This window comes from Drosophila albomicans, chromosome 2L, assembly GCF_009650485.2.
Source record: "Drosophila albomicans strain 15112-1751.03 chromosome 2L, ASM965048v2, whole genome shotgun sequence".
NCBI classification, from domain to species: domain Eukaryota; kingdom Metazoa; phylum Arthropoda; class Insecta; order Diptera; family Drosophilidae; genus Drosophila; species Drosophila albomicans.
Genome location: NC_047628.2, coordinates 20621835 through 20640985, shown reverse-complemented (window position 1 = coordinate 20640985; position 19151 = coordinate 20621835). Strand labels below are relative to the sequence as shown.

Genomic DNA, 19151 nt, shown 5'->3' with positions numbered 1-19151 from the left:
ACCCTGGTTGCAACAAATGTGCGATATTTGTTGGGCTTGGTCAGCAGCGTTGTCCGTCCGTCCGTCCGCCCGTCTGTCGGTCTGTCATAAAACAAAAGCCTGCTCGCTATATATCGATGTGGCGATATGGCCATGGCGTGGTCTGGTCAACTGGACAGCTGGCCAACCCATTTGCTACAGTTTAGGTTATTTACATATATCTATATGTATATATAGTAGTTGGCATACCCTTGTAGGTGGCATGCAGAGACCTTTCTAAACGGAAAGCACTGACATTCCAATACTGTGTTGTACATATTGTTGAAATCAATCAACACATATTAAATGAGCAGATTTTCCGACTTGCATAAATCATGGCGAGTGAATCACAAAACAGGAGCTATAGGGCGTATTTCCCTGACACATTCATGTGCAAAGATCTCAATCACCATCAGAAGCACGTCGTCAGCTGTTGCAATATCCGTTTCCGTAAACGACTGAAATCGAATACGAATGCGACTGTGAATGCGAATACGCACGAAACTGTCTCGATTCGCAACAAGTTGAGCTCGCCCCGACAGCTAGAGCTGCAAAGGGGAAGGGGTAACGGAACAGGGGAGGGGGAGCAATGATCCAGTTAAGAGGTGCTAATATGCAAAGTGAACCCAAAACGAGCTGCTTTTAGCTGCTTGTGACGTAGATAGCGACGCAATCACAATCGTAGCGCAGTCGCAGCATCAGTCTACGCCCTCATCTAGAGATGATCATCATCATTATTATCAGCGAAGCGATCATCATTAGCGACACAATAGCTCATCGCCAAATGCACTCGGCATTACAGCGACATTACTGTGAAATCACAGCACCATCCCCTCCACAGCACCCCTCTGAAGAATGTGTAATGACTAGCACCCAACTTTAAAGTTCTCAAAAGAGAGCAACGGAAAAAAGAGCATACCTGACACAACGCTCTCGCTTACTCTCTGTTTTGTCTCTTAAGCGGATCGCAAGTGTAACTCAGACTGCTCTTCACAACCTGTTTTTAAAGCCCACTTTAAAAATACTTTTGCTTTTCATTGCCTTCAAGACGACGACGACGATTTTGTTTGGTGATTAATATGCGCTTTTCGAAAATGAAAAAAAACAAGTCGCCAAATGGAACAGAAACTGCAGCGTCGAGTCCACCCATCCATTGACCTAGGTCATAAATGCTCTCTCTCCCAGCAAGAGTAGCCCTTAAACTTGTCCAGACTTCAGTTGAAGAGAATAAATTCTAATTGAAATGTATTACTAACTATAGAATCATTTCCAGTTGTTGAATAACAACTTTAAGAACTCAATTTAATTAATTGATTTTAAGAACATTTTAAATGGAAGAGCATGCAAAGTTCGTATTGATTAATGTGCATATTTTTCCGGTTTTGTTTTATTTTTCGATTTACCATTCAAAAAAACTTACGCTGAACTGAACTTAACTGAGTGCCGCTCACTCTTTGAGCGTCAGCAGCAGCAGCTGGGAGCAACAGCAACTGTTGTTTTATTTTTTTTGTGTTTTATATACTCGCATGTGTTTTTTTTTTACTCAAGTCAGTTTTGAGTATTGAGGCTTGTTGAAACATTTTTCCCATTAAGTTTTTTAAAGGCGCACGCCGAGAACGGCTCAGTCTCGATTGTCAGCTTGTCGTGAATGGTTTTTTAGCACAAGAGTCGCGGAGTCCGAGTTGTGCCAACTGCCGTGCAAAGTTATTAACACGATACAGCACACGGCACTCTCAACTACATACGACTAAAGGCAGCAACAACCACTGCCACAACAACAACAACAACAGCAGTGAAGATAACTTTATAATAACAACAACATTTGCACATATTTATTGTATACTACATAACTCGCAAGAGACGTTCGATTTGATTTCGTGTCGTGTGTGTGTGTGTGCTAAAGTGTGTGTGCGAGTGCGAGTGTGTGCGATTGAAATTGTGCTATTGTCGCCGTCGCCGTCGTCGTCGTCGTCGTTGCTACTAATTTGCTTTTGCATAAATCATTTTAAGCGCGCGCGCTCCACAAAACGCCTCAAAATCACGTAAACTCATCAGCTCAGACTCAGACTCCGGTTCTAGTTCTAATACCAATTCCAATTCTAGTTCTAATTCTGGTTCTAGTTCAAGTTCTTGTTCTAATTTGTTGTCGATTTATGGCAGCTTCGAAAAATTGCTGTTCGATATTGATATGCAGCAAGTTTGTTGCCTAAGTCTTTTGTATCATGCACTGACGAAATACTTCAATTAACTTTACGTAATCAAACTCGACTCTGGTCTCACCTCGACTCATCTCGTCACTTGACTCACATTTCTGCTCACACATTCGGGCATGGCTTTGGCCAACTTCTCGCTTCCGTTTGGAGCCCTCGCCCAGCCATGGGGCGCCACTCTGGCCCCGCTGCATCCGATCCATCAGCTGGCCAGTAATACGAATAACTTGCTCTACTCACCCGCGGATCATCAGCAGCCGCAGTCGCCCGCTGATGCGGCGCCCGACTACTACAAGAACAATCCCTACGCTGCCCCAGCACTGCATCAACAGCAACAGCAGCAGCAGCAACAGCAGCAGCAGGAACAACAGCAACAGTCACAGCAGGGTTATCCTTATGGCAGACGCAAGCAGAACAACGCTTACTTGCCACCAAGTGGCGCCACTCGCAACTCCGTGTATCACATTCAGCAGCAGCAGACACAGCAGAGCCAACAGCAGCACACACAACAGACGCAGGTGGAGACCAACGAGAATACGGTTTCGTTTCACAGCTCCAGTGCCAGCAGCAGTTCTGGCCAGACTCAGAGCACGCTACAGCTGACACAATCGGCTGGACGGGGTCCTGCCGAAGGCTCCTACACTCGCTATCCTGGCCAGGCGCCAGCGCTTCCGGTAAAGCAACAGAAGCAATACTACAATGCCCACGGCACGGCGAGTGCCACAGCAACCACAACGTTCACCAAGAACAGCGGCAGCTTTAGTATTACGGGCTATGGCAGCAGACAGCAGCAGCCATCGCATTCACAACAGCAACCAGCACAGTTGCAGCCACCGCATCAGCAACAGCAGCCGCCGCCTTTGCCACCTCAACGTGGCAGGCAAGCAGGCGGAGCTGGAGCTGGAGCAGGAAGTAAGACGGAGACGCCAGCCTCCACTTATGGCGTTGCTCCGCCCGACAATTATCCAGAGCGTGCTCCTGGCTTCACCCGCGTTCAGGCGGGTCAAGGCTCCAGGACTCAAGTGCACGCCGTGCTCGACTACGATGTGGAAGAGGGCGAAGAGGAGGACGAAGAGGATGACGGCGAGTACTACGATGCCGAGGGTCACAATAAAGGTATGCATGAATAACTTATTTTGGCAAAGTGCTGAACAATATTCGAAACTGAAAAGTTGATTTTAATTAGCTGTATTTAAAGGAGTTAGAAAAATTAGTAACTTGTTTTTAAAGGGCAATAAAATATTTGATTATCTTTTGATTTCATGTTTATAGTATTTATTTAATGAGCAAACTAATTTAAAGTACAACTTTGAAGCTCTTGATTTATAATACATACCCAGAGTAACTTTCGGTTCAAATAAAACAATTAGCAATATTGCTTAAACTTGTTAAATTTCTAGAGAACTTCGAATTCGAATGCAGCTTAAAATATAATAACAAAGATATAAAAATTATCATTATTTTTGACAAAGTTACATATATAGAAATAAATAGATTAGATTTATATTAAAAGCTAATGGTATTTAGCATGCTCAAGCTCAAATACTCTTGGAGGAAATTATGTTTCAGTTAAACAATTTATATTTCTATATATATTATATATATATATATCTACATTTCGAAATAAATACTTTAACACTGACTTAATGATAAATAATGATAGATTAACTACGAATATATAGTAGAGAAAAAAACAAGAAGATATCTAGCTTATTAGCTCAACTGTAATACGTATACGTATTCTGCGTATACGCAATATTGCGATACTCTATCATCAATTCCTATTTGAAATCCCAAAGTCATGGTATAACTGATTGTTGTCGATGTTGTAGTTGTTGTTGTTGCCGTTGTTATGGCACCTTCCTCTTGCTATTGCTTGTGTGTTGTTTGCATGTTGTTTACTGCGTGTTTTCTGTGTATCTTTCCAATTGAGAGCAACTTCTGCACATTGCTGTTTAGCGCCAACAACAACAACTGCAACAACAATGGTAACAACAGTGAGAGCGATAGTTTAGAAATAAATACAAATACTACAAGTAGAGACGGAGCAAGGTCAAAGGTCTACAAACCTGGCGACAAGGTCGCCTATGGCCAGTAGAGACAGTAATGGCCAGTGTTTGACTTTTATAGCTGTCTCTGACTAACACGCAACACGATTTATGTATCAGTTGTTGCTGTTGTTGTTGTTGTTGTTGTTGTCGCTGTCGTTCCTCGTCTTCTAATAAACAGCAACAAAAACATCAACAGCAATACCAACTCGAAAAGTAACACAAGCCACGAAACGTTAGCGATAGCGACAGTTCCTGCCCTCGTCCAAGACACAAAACTGTCAGCGCATTTGATAATTCACTTTTTGGCTCTGTGACTCGACTTTGGCTTTGGCTTTGTTCGTTTCGCGTGGCGCCTCTTTGTTTCACTTCATCTCCAACTCATCTTAACTCATCTCAGCGGCGCTCATCTCATCGCATCTCATCTCAATTGTAGCAACCTGCCAAGTCCGACTTCAAGTCTCAAGTGCTAGCACAAGGGGTTGGGGGCGATTGCAGGGGCGTAGGACTAGAGGAGTACTTGGACAGCAAGGGGGAGGTGTTGTGTTGGTGTGTGTGTGTGTGTTTGTGTGTGGGTTTATATATACATTTAGTAAGCTACATATAGTATTATGCAAGAAGTCGGGCCCCATTCAACCACTTACGTTTAAATGCCGCCGAAGTCGCAGCCACAGACGAAGTCGAAGAAGAAGACGTGCACCACACTGAGAGCACACGCACACACACACACACACATACGAACAGTAATATACATATATAAGATCAAGTACATATGATCGCATTGTTCAAGTCTTTTGGTTTCACCTTTGTGTGCATGTGTGAGCACAACAGCAAGTAAAGACGTGAGCTTAAAACGAGTCCATCATGTAATGTAACTGAAACAGTTACGAAGTGCGCAGTCTCGTTCAACGCGGACAGACAGAAGACAGACACGAACTCAAACTCAGACTCAAACTTAACGAAACTTAAATGAACGATGTAACTCAATAAACAAAACTTAACGGACTCTCACAAATTCTATGCAACTGTTCCCATTGACAAATCCTGTCGCATTTCAATTGCATTCCACAAAAAAGGGAAAGGGAAAGTTGACAAGATCATCTCAGACCTCTTTACATGTAAATCCAGTTCAGTTCAGTTCCGTTAAGTTCAGATCCGGGCATTACAAATGCGAAGCATGCATTTCATTTCATGAAATTGATATGTCAACTGCACTTCGATTTTGTATGCAGAATTGCAATTTTTGCATTTTATTTATTTCTTTTGAGTTTGCTTGGGTTTACCCCAGTTGATTAATGCCCACACTAATCAGACTCTGCACGTTATCCTGTCCTTGTCTCGCCATGAATCATTCACATACATAGCTCCAGTTTTCAATTTGCATATTTTGCTTATCTTTCTTGTTTCTGTTTTTTTTTTTTTTAATTTTGCAGACAAGTCAAAGAGTCCGATGCCCACTGTAACTCCAATACAGGGTCCCATCTATCTGAAGAACGGCAGTGTGCCGGTGGTGCCTTTGTTTTCCTATCCAAAATCGAATAATGGCTCGTTCTTGCAGATTCCGGTAAGTACTCCCCCGACTCACTCGGGCACGCGTGTGTTTACTTTAACTCCACCACCCCCCTCCACTTCACGTCATAAGCGATTACGGGTATATCGAGTATATCGATCGATCGATCGATCGAGTATGCTCATTTGCGGAAATAACTTTGACGATCTCTTCTGTCTGTGTGTGTGTGTGTGTGTTTGTGTTGTGCGTGTGTTTCTCTTCTTGCGGCTGTGGTTGTTGTTGTTGTTGTTGACTTTTTGGCTGGCTCACGAAGGTCGTGCGAGTTCGTTTCGTTAAGAGGTGTGATGATGATCATCATCATACTCAGCTGCTAAGAGACTACAACGCAAAGCATACCAACCAGCTTAAGGGGGAGGGAGGTGTAGAACAGTGTGCTGGTCGTCGCTCCGTTGCGAGTTGTTTTTGTTTTTTCTTCTTCTCCATTTTATGTCTTACTTTGAGTCATTTTCACACCCTGCTATAAATTGTTATGGGCGCCATTCCAATGCTAATACCAATTATCTCTCCCACTCTATCTCTTTCCCTGTTTCTCTCTCTCTCTATCTCACTTCTCCAGATCTGGTGGACGGCGCTGTCGGTGGCTCTCGGCCTGGACGTGAGAGGCGATGTGATCAAGGGCGTGCCCTGCATCAAGCGATATCATCAGCTGTTTTGCCCCACGGCCGGCAATAGTTATCCCATGTGAGTATCGTATTCATTTTATGAATCCCCTTAGCTAGTTGGCCAGCTGTCCTTCATGTTTAGAAGCGGTAGTTTGTGGGATTTCTGAAAAGCCATAACATTTTATGGTGAAATCTGATTCATATGTGGGCAAAGTGGAGTTTCGCAATTTCACAACTGGAAAAAAATGACTTGCTTATTCTTAATTAGAGCGGAATGTTTTAATAACTTAATTCGCGATAATAAATTTACAGCTGATTGCCTCAGTGATAACCGCAGCATTAGTCAGATATATATTTTGAAAGAGAGAACAAAAAACTCTGTCTAGTTTATGATACATATAATTATATTGGAATGCAAATTATATTAGTTGATATTGGTTATTGATAAATCTGAGATTTTTCTATCTAGTTTAAACGTGCTATTCTATTATGTGTTTATTAGTCATTATAAATCAATTTAAATGTGTATCTACATTGATGAATAATTTAAACAAAATTGAAGAATAGCAGTTGACATTTGTAGAAATTTGAAAATGGATAATAATAATAAATTAAACTGAAGAACAAAATTTAAAATAAATTTATGAATAAATAAGAATTGAAGATTTTTAAAATTAATTTATGTATTTGGAAAGAAGTGTATTTAAGAAAGAAGTGTTCATATAATAATTTTAAAATCAAATATTGAAAAATATTATAAGATTTAAAAACTTAATTGAAATGCTGATTTGGTAAACCCAATTAAATTTATAAAAAAATTATGAGTATTACTTACATGTGTACAAATGTTTATAACGAACATCTCATTTTCTACTCACAGTGACAAGATCGAAAGATTCATAGACGACAACAAAGCGCTGATGCGACGCATGTATGGAGACTTTGAGATGAACATGGAAGGCGGCGGTGGCGGAGGAGGAGGAGGTGGCGGACAGGCGAAGGTGCGAAAGCGTCGCTTTATTGACGAACCGGACATCTTCATACCACCCGGAGCGTATGCAGCCACAGCGGGCGAAGCAGGGGACAGTTACTTCGGGGAGCTGCGAAAGAAGCGTCAAGCAGCCGCCGGTGGGGCAAGCAATCGGAATAGGGGCAGCGTCGGAGGTGGCGGCACAAGCAGAGCAAGCAATAATGCCCCGCCGGGTAATGCGAATGCCAATTCTGGCACAGGACGACTCGATGCTTGTGAGTCGAAAATCGAAATTGTAACTCCCTACTGGGCATCGAATTCAGCTGGCAAGATCCGGGCGATTGTCAACACGCAGCACTTTGAGCAGGCAATTCATCAGGAGGTTTGCAGGTGAGTAAATCTTCTCCAATTGATTGTCAGATAATAATTGAGTAAATTCCGCATTTTAGCAATACTCAAACTTCACGCTGCGAGGGCGAATGTGGCTGCGAACAGAAGTATAAATGGCATCGATTGCTCGCCTATGATCCCGATAACGATTGCAAAGGCATTTTCATGGATTGGTTCCTGTTTCCTTCGTGCTGTGTTTGTAGATGTAATCCCTAGGCATTTGGCCAATGATTGACCCGAATGCGAATGCGAACATAAGGGAGGAGAAAAAGAATTCGAATTAAACGATATTGATAGCGATAACGATAACGATTAAGATTTCTAGCGAAAAGTACGTTGAATGCCACTGAATGTATTTTAGTTGTTCTTAAGGTAGACATAACCATTAACAGTTACTCATAGCTCGTAGCTCAGCTCTAGTTAAGCCCCAAATTTAAGTTGTAACTTTTATGCGAGCCATATCCCATCTACCCACATCGTATGCTATATTTTCAACCTTCATTTGTTGTTGTATTGTAATTGTATTCGTATTTGTAATTTTAATTGTAATTGTAAAGCGATTCAACTGAATAAAGATTATAATAAAAATGTGCAAAACAAAGTCATTTCGATAATAACTTGTCAAGGTTAATTGCTAAAGCTAAGTTAACGACTTAATTGCCACGCCCATAACTTTATTATGAACTTGCATAAGCCATCAAAATTTTGGCAAGCACCATGAGAGCTACATTCTATAACTTTGTTTATGGCACCTAATTTTGTGCTTGACGAATAATAATGAAAGCAACTTCTTTAAATTATATAGTATTTATGAAAGTCAAGTGTAAGATCAATTAATACAATTAATTGTTTACCTGATTTAATTTACATCCCATTGAGATGTACAATTTATAATTTATCCGGGAAACGAACCTCGAACAAGCACTGCAGTGCTTCAATGCAAAACTCACCGTTTACCTTGGATTCAGCAAGCTTCAGCCAACCTTTGTAGCAACGAGCTTTTGTTGGGCAAACAGACAGCTTCCGTCTTCAACTGAAAGCTTTCGCGCGCAATGAGATGAAGTTGTCTCGCTCCGACTGCGTGGCATCCTAATTCGTTGGTTTTGCACTGAGGGAAAAATAAAAAAAGTTTAAAATGTATTCATATTATTTATTCACAGTATTGCAAAAGGTTTCGATAGATTAATTTGGGCAATAGGTACACTGATTTAGTAGCAATCGATATTGTGATCTACTGCTAGTAATCTAAACTGAAAGTATCGATAAGTTCCTTGTAATTCTTGAGCTTTCTTCGGAACTGCGCATTTAGCGTGCAACAGGAATAGTTGGGATCCCCGTAGAAACTTGTTTGCCATTAAAAAATGAATAATCCTGAAGGTGTTAATACCAGTCACATGACTGAAAGTGATTTTTTTGATTCGGCTTCTGGTCCGTCGGACAAGTTAGAGCTTACTGATATCCATCGTCAGATTGTGCAAAGCCTCTCGAACTTTACCACCACAATCACCGAGCAACAACAAAAGCTAAAGGAAACCCTCGACGATACCACAGCCATCACACTTTTAATAGAAGACAAGGCGAATAAGTTGTGCCTCGTGGAGCGCAGCTTTTTGTACTATGAGCGTCTGCAGGAGATGATCATCACGGAGCTAAGGAACTGGCGTCGTCAACAGGCGCTGGCGGCAAATGGAGCACAGTTCAATGAAGATAATCTGGATGAGATACAACGTTGCTTCGAGTTGCTGGAAAACTTTATCAATCAATTACTGGCTGCTATCGAGGGCATTCCAAAAGAATATGAAGAAATCGCTGAACTTCGCGAGCGAATGCAGCTGGCACAAAAGTATCTTCTAGGATCAGCATTGATTGTGGTTAAACAGCCGCCACAAGTGATGATGACAAATACACGCTTTGCAGTCACAGTGCGATGGCTTCTGGGTTCCCAACCGGCCGATAGCTTGAATCCGCTCACAATCGTGTGTAACATTTTTTCTGAGTGGCAGGCAAAACATTTTGTGGACTGTCAAGACCCCCACTTGGATGTGATCAAGTGCCGTTTAAGCCAAATGGGGTCAGGAGAGCTGCAGAACAGTTCAAGCATCATGGAATATCAACCGACAAAGCAAATATTCTGCGCCAACTTTAATAATATGCTGCTCAAGAAGATCACGCGATCGAAGACCGATAAGAAGAACACCAACAGTGTTATGGACGAAAAGTTCACGCTGTTCTTCTATGCAACGTATAAATTGAATGGCAACTATGTTTGCACCTGGACATTCTCACTGCCCGTGGTGGTGATTGTGCATAGCAGTCAGGAGCCAAAATCTTGGGCTACCATCATATGGGACAATGCATTCGCGAATGTTCTGCGCGATCCCTTTGTGGTCAGCCACTATGCCACCTGGTTGGAGTTATCTACTGCGCTCAACATAAAATTTACAGCCTGCCTACAGCGTCAATTAACCGCAGACAACTTGGCGTTTCTACATGAAAAACTAATGGGTAGACGCTTCGCATACATAACATGGAATGACTTCTGCAAAAACCCGTTGCCGGAACGCACATTCACCTTCTGGGAGTGGTTCTACTCCGTCATGAAACTGATCAAGGACCATCTGATGCCCTTGTGGAAGGCAAATCTTATCACGGGCTTCATCACCAAGCACAGGACTCAGTTTGAGTTACTTTGCGCTGAACCTGGAACATTCCTGTTGCGCTTCTCCGAGAGCAAATTAGGTGGCATCTCCATTGCCTATGTGAATGAGCAGCAATCCGTAACGATGCTCTCGCCATGGACTGCCCAAGATTTGCGCATCATCAAACTCGCCGATCGCATACGTGATCTGCCAATGCTGCGCTTCCTGTTTCGGATCGACAACAAGGGAGAGAGTTTGGATCGTGATGATGCCTTTGGTCAGTTTTATTCGCAGTCAGCTCTGAGATCAGCTCGCACAAACGGTTATGTGCCCAGCACAATCCATGTGGACGTGCCTGGCAATAGGAACTTGCGCTCTACTAAAAATCGTCCTCCTAAAACAGACAAACAGGAACTGTTCGATGCGATCACGGGAATGGAATTTGCTGAAGATCTAGATAGCTCAGAGAACTTCACTTAATATAAAATACTAATTTACAAATAACAATGAATGAAATAATATTAAGTTCTTTAGACCTCGTTAAATACATGGTTTCAGATATATAAATAATGTGAAGTTACTTTCAACTAGTGGAAGAAATTTTATTTTTAAACATAACTCGGTACTTCCCAGTTTAAGATTTTTTTTTGAGTAGATTTGAATTGAAAAATATGTTACAAGATTTATGACAAGATAAAAGTATGGATAAATATGTTAATGCATACAAAAATATCAAAGGAAGAAAAATGTTAAGTTAATTGATAAACAAAAAAGTTAAGTTAATTGAAAACGCTCAAAACTTGCGATCAAGTATTTTTGAAATTTAATTGAAGTGAATTTTAATTTTAATTTGTATGCATAATTGTTACTGCTTTTGAACATTCGTATTTGATTTAAAATTTGACAAGAATATTGTTAATTTAATTTGGTTAAGACCTGCATTTAATGAATTTTTGAAGTAGGCGTTTGATTTAAATTTTCTTTAATTACACAATTAATCCGTACATAATTATAATATGTTACACAACTATTTTTTTATTTCCATATCTATCGACTAACTAATGAATGTACTCCAGAAAAATAAGAATAAAGCAGCGCAAGGACATACTTAATATTTCTGTATCTTACTATATGATATCTTGTGAAGGTTTATGGCTTTGTTTTGAAGCTGCTTCATAAAGCGTTTATTCGACTGCGCTTCGAAATGAATTCATTCGTACGCATAACCCAGATGCTTACACATCTCCAGCTCTCCGACTCCAACTTTGACTATGACTCTTGTCTCAGTATCTGTCTCTATATCAGTCTCAGTCGCAGTCTCTATCTCGTATCAATGTTTCAGTTTCTGGGTTCGATGTGCGACTGTCAGTCGTATATGGTTATAAAAAAAGCCCTTGACTTGGAGTTGCTATGCACGACACGTATTCAATCACAGCAATGGCCACACAAAAAGTGCGCTATATCAAAAATTTGGGGGCTTTTGGTCGTGCGCGGTATACAAATGGTTCCATTTGGAGGCAGCAAACATGGGAAGAGCGTAAAGACATGAGAGCCAGCAGCTTGTTGGCCAGTTGGTTAGTTAGTGAACTGGAACTAGAGATACATTATTGACGCCCGGCAATGTCAACAACTTGTGCAGCCATGACGACAACGAGAACGAGAGTGTTACCAACAACAACAACAAGAACATGAACAAGCTACTAAAAGTTAACCATGAAATTTGCTAAGCGAAAACATTTCACCAGATTCTATTGGGGCGTGCCAGAATGACGCCCACAGCACAGACAACACACACACACACACACTCACATACTCACTTTTATACACTCGAAGAATGTGTGTTAGTATTATGACAATGATATGGCAGTTGTTGTGGTTATTGTTGTTGCTGTTGCTTTCGGTTTTGCTGTTGTCGCCTCTGCGCGCGCATAATGTGAAATGTAAAGGAATTCTTTGGGGCATTGCCGACTGCTCCAGCCTCAAGGCTGAGTAAAGACTTATATGTAGCGCATCTGCTGGACGTCATATGGCCAGCCCTCTCATCTCTCCTCTACATATATCCTTTGCTCTGTGCTGTGTGTTCTGTGTTCTGTGTCATCACGGCCAAAGTGCCACTAAAATCTCGACCGATGCTTTGGCTTTTTGGCTATAAATACAAATGTCTGCACGCAGCTTTGCTTAAAGCTACATTGTTATCCTGGTCCAGCACATCGCACCAGCTCAGCTCGGCGCACAAAAAAAAATAAAATAAAAACAGCAAGCAAGAAAAAAGTGCAAAATAATACAACGAAAAAAATTAGATAATAATAAGTGGAGAGAATCGTGACGCAGTTAAAAGCTAAAACCCAACCCAATTCAGCGACTACAACTAATTCCGTGTACACTCCGTTTTTATTGCCAGTGAGTGAGTCAGCATCCGTGTGAAAAAGGCTGGAGGCAGGATTGCAACACCAACACACAGCAAACTGACCCCCCGCCTCTGTCCCCCCTTAAAAAAGTCGCGTCAACACGTAATCCTCAGTTGTAAAACCACTTTGCATTAATATTGTTTATGTGCCATTAGCAAATTACTAATTAATTGAATTACCTTTTTCAACTATTTACGAGTTTTAAAGCTAAGCCACCTCTTCAGGCAGAACTCTTTCTATCACAATCTATATGCGCTATGGTGAAAATTGTTTAATATTATGCAGATTTGTGATTCATATTAGATAGTGGGATGATAGTATGTTTGGGAGGAGTGCTTGTTACGTGATGGTGATATATTTTAGAATGTGATTTTAAGAAGTTTTTCTTGAAATTTGTTAATGTCTTTTATAGTTCAAATTTATTAAACATATTCAATATATTAATAGTACAATATTTAATTTGTTATTGGTTGATATAATAAAGTTTATTTGGTAGATAAGGCACTATATAAATTCTATTCAAATCTTCAAGTTTTATTTAAAATTAACCAAAATAATAAATTTGTACATACAAAGAATTTTCCTATTAAAAAGATATAGTAAAAGTAGAAATAAAATTCTTCAATATATTGTAAAAGCTGATAATAAAAATAGTAATAATGATAATATCAGAAGTTGTAGAAGAACTTAAATAGCTTAAATAGATACTTAATTTTTAGATAATATTTCAAACACAAAATATTAAATTGACCGTGTTTAATAACAAGAACTCTTAACAATACCTTTTAGTCGGGTAGTACTGTACTTTTCTCGATACACTCGTGATGCTTACTTGCAGTTCTCTTAAGTCATTTAAAAGTTCACACACTTTCTTATATGATTGCAGGCAATAAAAAGCCACCAGCAGCACCTGTGACCCAAGCAGCAGCAGCAGCGCATCATCACACCGACCATCACAGCAACCACAACAGCAAACAACAACAACAACATCAACAACTAAAGGCAGAATGACAAGCAGCAGGAATCAGAGTTTGGCTCAGAGCACAGAGACGCAGGCAAGACACAGGTTGCAGTTGCCCCAGACGCTGCAGTTGCCGCTGCCAATGCTGTTGCTGCTGCTGATGGTGCTGCTCCTGGTGGCGACGCCGCTGCAGCCTTGCGAGAGTCGATACCTGCCCACAAGGTCGCATGGCGATGAATTGGATAAGTTGCGTGAGCTCATGCTGCAGGTAAGTCGAAGAAGAAGTCGAAGATGTAGTCGAAGATGAAGTCGAAGTCGAAGTCAATGGGGTCTTCTCTCCCCCTTACGACTTCCCCTCGACGTTCTTCAGTAAGTGGATAGCCTGTTGAAAGACCATTACCCACATATCATATCTCGAAGTCTGTAGATGTCGATGTGTGTGTGCCCTCAACGTTTTTGGTGCGTTATTTTTGCGATATAATTAACTAAATGAAAAGAGGCAAAGCGTGGTATTAAGTTGCAATTATGTCGCCAATTATTGAGGTTTTATTTTTCAACGTGTTTTTGTTTTGCTCACTCAGTTGTTGTTTTTGTTGTCGACGTTTTGCAGAGAGTTACGTCATGGTCCATCAATGGCAGGCCAATGAGCATAGCTATGGCTATATGGCTATAGGGTTACTTACTCCAATACCTGACCAATATCAAGACAAGTCTTCCTTAGTCTTCTGACCACATTACTTGCAATTGTTGCTGTTGTTGCTTTGTTGCTGTTGAGGTTGCGCGTCTGCAACCGTTTCAAAAATATTTTACATATTTCGCAAGTTTTGGTTTTTTTTTTTGCTTGCACTTTTGCCTTCTTTTCTGGCCGGTCTTAACGGTCGCATCGGCGTCATCCGAGGTCTGCACAACATGGAATTTGCAACCTGCAACCTGTAAACTGCAACTGCAACCACGCTGCTGCTCAGAGCCTGCTCGGCTACAATCCAATCCATTGCAATGACCAACCTGCTGCCAAGCTTCAAGCTCTCATCTTTGCACAATTTTATTATGCTCATACTTATACTTACTTCTTTTTTTGGTATGTATTATTATGTTTTTTTTTCCCTCTTCTTTTTTTTTTTTGTTGCACTATGCGGTGTTTCCTGTTCTTTTTCGCAACCAAAAGACAAAAATGCTGCTTAACCAGGGGGCAATTTAATGGATGTTGGATGTGGATGTTCAATGTGGATGTTGGATGTGGATATTTCGATGGTGCCGCGCTTCATATTATTTTGCCACTCGATTTTAGACACAGCTGCAACTGCAACTGTAATCGCAATTGCAACTGCCACCATTTGCTACACACTGTTATGAGTTGCACACAGTCTGAAGCCTTGTCTTCTTGCCTTCTTATGGTCTCTGGTCTCTGGCCTCTGAATCGGCAACTACAAAAACTAAACAAATATTGTCATTAATTTGTTGCCAAGTCTGCTAAATCCAAATCTACGTCTACATCTAACAGTTAAGTCTGCTTCTGGTTCGATGAATCTTTCAGAGAGATTGTCTTTTTGAGTTGGACACTCAGTTTGTCCTTGGTTCTTACGCTGCGTCTATAACTAGTTCTATGACAAGTTGCAGAGTATCTTTCACTTTGTCGTTGGCTACCTCAATTTCAAATGTTGTGAGACAGCTCTAGGTCTTCTTTCCACGATCGTAGAACGTATTCTTAAGGCTCAAATAATGAAGAAAATTTAAACTAAAATGCTCCTGAATTTATTGTTTAATTACCGTATCTAAGTCGACCTCTTCTTCAGCTTATAATTTAATGTATTCGCTGACCTTTGCCTTAACCTTTAGTTCAGACTCTTTGTCTCTTGCTTCTCATACTCTGTTGTTGTCTCTACACATTTTACAATTGCATTTACATATACTTTTTTACCTTCATCTCTGCTTCAATCTTTACTTATAACTATCTGCATCTCAACCTCTGATTTTTTGCCATCTCTCGCACTTCGCTTGAGTCCAAGTTGAAGTCTAAATTTGAATCTGAGTCATGTTATGGCACTTGGAAATCGATAAACCTCTGACGTGCGACTTGCGACGTCCACAAAAGATGCTTTTGGCCAAAAGAGAGACAACACAGGCAACAGCGACGCCAGTGGCATTGGCAGAAAAAGAAAAGAAAAGAAGCGGAGAAAAAAGAAAGGAAAAGAAAAACGAAAAGCAATATCAAACAAATGTGCTGCATAGGGGGAGGGAAAATCAAATGTCAAAATAGCAAACGATGACGGCGAAGTTGCTGCTGTTGTTTCTGCTGTTGTTACTGCTGCTGCGGTGAACGTTGTTCGCGTCAAAGTTGACTTCGACGTCGACGTTGGCGTTGGCGTTGCTGCTGATGCTGATGCTGACGTCGACGTCGACCGCTGACGAAGGTTGACTTTGACTTGGCGACGTCACGCAGAAAAATAATACGAAAATTCCACTTGTCAGTTTGATAGTAATAATGCATTGAACCTGAGATCATGACTCGGCAAACAGCACAGCTTATTGTTAATTAGCCAGGGGATGTCACATGACTTCACTTCACTTCACTTCTCTTAGTGACGGGAAAAACAATTTTCCCGGCGCCAGTCACGAAGCGCAGCGCCAAAGTAGGATGAGAACTTTCCGCCAGGGAAATACTTTCTAGTAAGGTCACAGGTTTCTATAAATACAAAATTTAATAAGTTAATTGAAAAGTTTGTGCAGAAGACAATAAATAAATATAAATAATAAATAAATGGATTTGCTAATGATAATAATAAAAAAAATTTTAATTTCTGACTTCAAAGTCAATTTTTGAAAAAGACAAAAATAATAATCAATTAAACAAATTAAAATTACAAAAAAATATAATTTCTTAATACCAATTTTATATTTGCAAAATACAAATAAATAATTGAGAAAGTATTCATAGAAAAATTAATTTTTTTGAATATTATAATTAATACGAAATTGAATACGTCGATTCAAAGCGTTTCTCCAAGAAAACAATCAATTGTGAATAATACAAAATTGAATTTGTTAATTCAAAGTCAGTGTTTATAGATGAAAATTGATAATTCGGATAAAAAATAAATAAACACATCTAAATTTGATGTAGGCCCAATTGCAATGATCATAATTTGGGCAAAAATGCTCATGGTAGCAATCAAAAATCAAATTAACATGGCTAAAAATAACTCCTCAAGCTCTACAAACATAAGCCAGACAAAAAGTAATACAAATCTGAGGTCAGACAGTTAGCAAAAAAAATGAGAAAAAAAAATGAAACTACTATACGCTTAATTTTCCCAAATTGTGCCACGATGATTCGATGGAATTTCATACAGCTTCACGGTGAATTTATTAATAAATTGAATAAAGCATTTCGCACACACACACACACACACACTCAACGATATTCATTGGTGTCTGACCTTAGCATTACAATATTATTATTATTGATGGCATCCCAGCCGATTAGCCGGAGTCAATGATGCCCTTATACAATATTGATACGTAATTGTTTATGCGCACATAGTTGAGAGAGTGTTTATGGCCAGACGTGTGGCAAGTGGCAAGTGTGGCAAGTGCGGCAAGCAACCCTCGTTAAATCATTCACTACCCCCCAAACGTCCGTTGCCCATCCACAAAACAATTCACACAAATAATAAAAAGACCCTTCCTTGTACAATCACATAACTTTGCACTTAGCGCCAACTCTCAAATTAAACTGTCCAAATTTGTGAGGACGCTTGCCACATCGCTGTCTCGGGATGGCAGTGGCAGCAACAGCCAGAGGGGGAAGTGTGGCAAGAAGGGAGACATTTAGCCCTCCTAACCAGATGTCATGCGATAACAGCATCGTTTGTTTCCTTGTGTCTGAACGTTTAAATGCAATCCAAAATATCTGCAGTCTCAGCTAAAAAAGTTATTAATAACTAAACAACTGGAGATGACAACAAGTTGAAGCGAGATGGATAGCTGGATAAATAAACAAAGCAAACGAAAAGCAAAGCAAGGCAAAGCAACAATCTTTTAAATTAGCAATAATATAATTACTTGGCGCGAAATTGTTTTAGGTTTTTCTTGCGTTCACACATCGTTCGCCAAAAAACAAAAGAGTCCGAGAGGGAGTAGACCTCCCCAAAAGGGAGAGATAGAGTGGGAGACCAACAGGGGAGTGGGGGACAGGCGACTAGCGTCTGATAATTACACGACAATACCCCCCATTAACACATTTTCAGTCATCATCAACACACAGCTCACAGCAGCAACTAGTTTCATATGCGATGCGATGCGATGTATGAAGACAGCCTCCAACAACAGCAACTTCAACTCCAAGACGAAGTCGAAGTCGAGGTTTAGCTTGAGCCTCAGACAACGTTACAGATCTGAGAGCTCTGAGAGTAAAGTTCATTCGATTTAATGATCCGCCAAAAAAAAGCTGTGACCAAACTTCCCACACGTCTGCTGCTGTTGGTGTTAATGTTGCTGGCGTTGGTTGCTGGTGTTGGGGGCGTCTGGTTGCGCTGTATAAATATACGAGTCAAGATTTCAACAGATTTTTTAAATAACTAACAAACTCACAATCTCAGAGATCCGTTACGCTTGATGTAAACAACAATAATAACGCTGCGATGATAATAATAATAACAACCATAACAACAATAACAATTGCAAGTTTAACTCTCTTCTTTTTTTTGTTTTTTGTTGTTTGTTTGCAGATTTTGGAGTTGAGCAATGAGGATCCACAAAACCAACAACAGCAGCAGCAGCAACAGCAGCAACCGCTACAGCAACACCAAATGCGTCTGCACAACGAGGCCAACAATCCGTTGAATGGTCAGCAGCGTGCCTCGAATGCCGCCTGGCTCCAGAAATTGGGGGCAATGGGCGCTCTAGATACCGAGGGTGCCTACGGACGCTACTAAAGACCCCCAACAACGGAACCAAACGAAACGGAACCCAAACTACGTGACGACCCCCCAAGACCCCTCAAGAAAGCCAAAGACAGGAATGCTGCAGAACCATTTCGATATGCAGTCACATTCATTCATAAACTCGGGTTGCTTACTAATCCGAACTTTTAACTTTAAACTTTAAAGTATTCCTCAATTTTAATGGATTTGCTTGCATTTCTTCAAGAACGATATAGAACTCAACGGTTTTTAATGCGCTTTGCAACACTGAACTTAAAGGACTTAACGGTTCCTATATTAGAACAATAATTTTTAACTTTTACGATTATATTCGAACAAAAAGTAGAAAAAAAAACGAACAAAAAAATCAAAAAGAAAATGCGAAAAATTGAATCAAATTATGATATATGTAT

At 40.4% G+C, this 19151-nt stretch overlaps 3 protein-coding genes across 5 annotated transcripts; all 3 read left to right on the top strand.

Annotated features, from left to right (window-relative positions):
- The first annotated feature begins 1614 nt into the window (after positions 1-1614).
- On the top strand, positions 1615-8400 carry LOC117565439 (protein spaetzle 3). Of its 2 annotated transcripts, XM_034244529.2 has the most exons (5): positions 1629-3344; positions 5710-5840; positions 6403-6527; positions 7329-7808; positions 7868-8400. In XM_034244529.2, the coding sequence occupies exons 1-5, from the start codon at positions 2348-2350 to the stop codon at positions 8022-8024; spliced, it is 1890 nt and encodes a 629-aa protein (XP_034100420.1). In that variant the 5' UTR covers positions 1629-2347; the 3' UTR covers positions 8025-8400. The 2 variants fall into 2 exon arrangements, with proteins under 2 accessions (XP_051858859.1, XP_034100420.1); XM_052002899.1 differs by lacking the exons at positions 5710-5840; positions 6403-6527; positions 7868-8400 and having other exon boundaries at positions 1615-3344; positions 7329-7435.
- Positions 8401-9104: 704 nt separating this feature from the next.
- Positions 9105-11081, top strand: LOC117564954 (signal transducer and transcription activator-like). Its single transcript, XM_034243909.2, has one exon. It carries the CDS (start codon positions 9170-9172, stop codon positions 10925-10927), a length of 1758 nt encoding a protein of 585 aa, XP_034099800.1. The 5' UTR covers positions 9105-9169; the 3' UTR covers positions 10928-11081.
- A 1541-nt stretch (positions 11082-12622) lies between these two features.
- Positions 12623-18784, top strand: LOC117565330 (uncharacterized). Of its 2 annotated transcripts, none has more exons than XM_034244376.2 (3): positions 12623-12847; positions 13742-14084; positions 18544-18784. In XM_034244376.2, exons 2-3 carry the CDS (start codon positions 13863-13865, stop codon positions 18748-18750), a joined length of 429 nt encoding a protein of 142 aa, XP_034100267.1. In that variant the 5' UTR covers positions 12623-12847; positions 13742-13862; the 3' UTR covers positions 18751-18784. The 2 variants fall into 2 exon arrangements, with proteins under 2 accessions (XP_034100267.1, XP_034100268.1); XM_034244377.2 differs by having other exon boundaries at positions 12623-12851.
- Positions 18785-19151: the final 367 nt, after the last annotated feature.

Coding starts and splice junctions, on each gene's coding strand:
- LOC117565439 (XM_034244529.2), top strand. CDS start 2,348: ATGGCTTTGGCCAACTTCTCGCTTCCGTTTGGAGCCCTCGCCCAGCCA. Junction 6,528..7,328: donor GCCGGCAATAGTTATCCCAT/GTGAGTATCGTA, acceptor TTCTACTCACAG/TGACAAGATCGAAAGATTCA. Junction 7,809..7,867: donor ATTCATCAGGAGGTTTGCAG/GTGAGTAAATCT, acceptor TCCGCATTTTAG/CAATACTCAAACTTCACGCT.
- LOC117564954 (XM_034243909.2), top strand. CDS start 9,170: ATGAATAATCCTGAAGGTGTTAATACCAGTCACATGACTGAAAGTGAT.
- LOC117565330 (XM_034244376.2), top strand. CDS start 13,863: ATGACAAGCAGCAGGAATCAGAGTTTGGCTCAGAGCACAGAGACGCAG. Junction 14,085..18,543: donor TGCGTGAGCTCATGCTGCAG/GTAAGTCGAAGA, acceptor GTTTGTTTGCAG/ATTTTGGAGTTGAGCAATGA.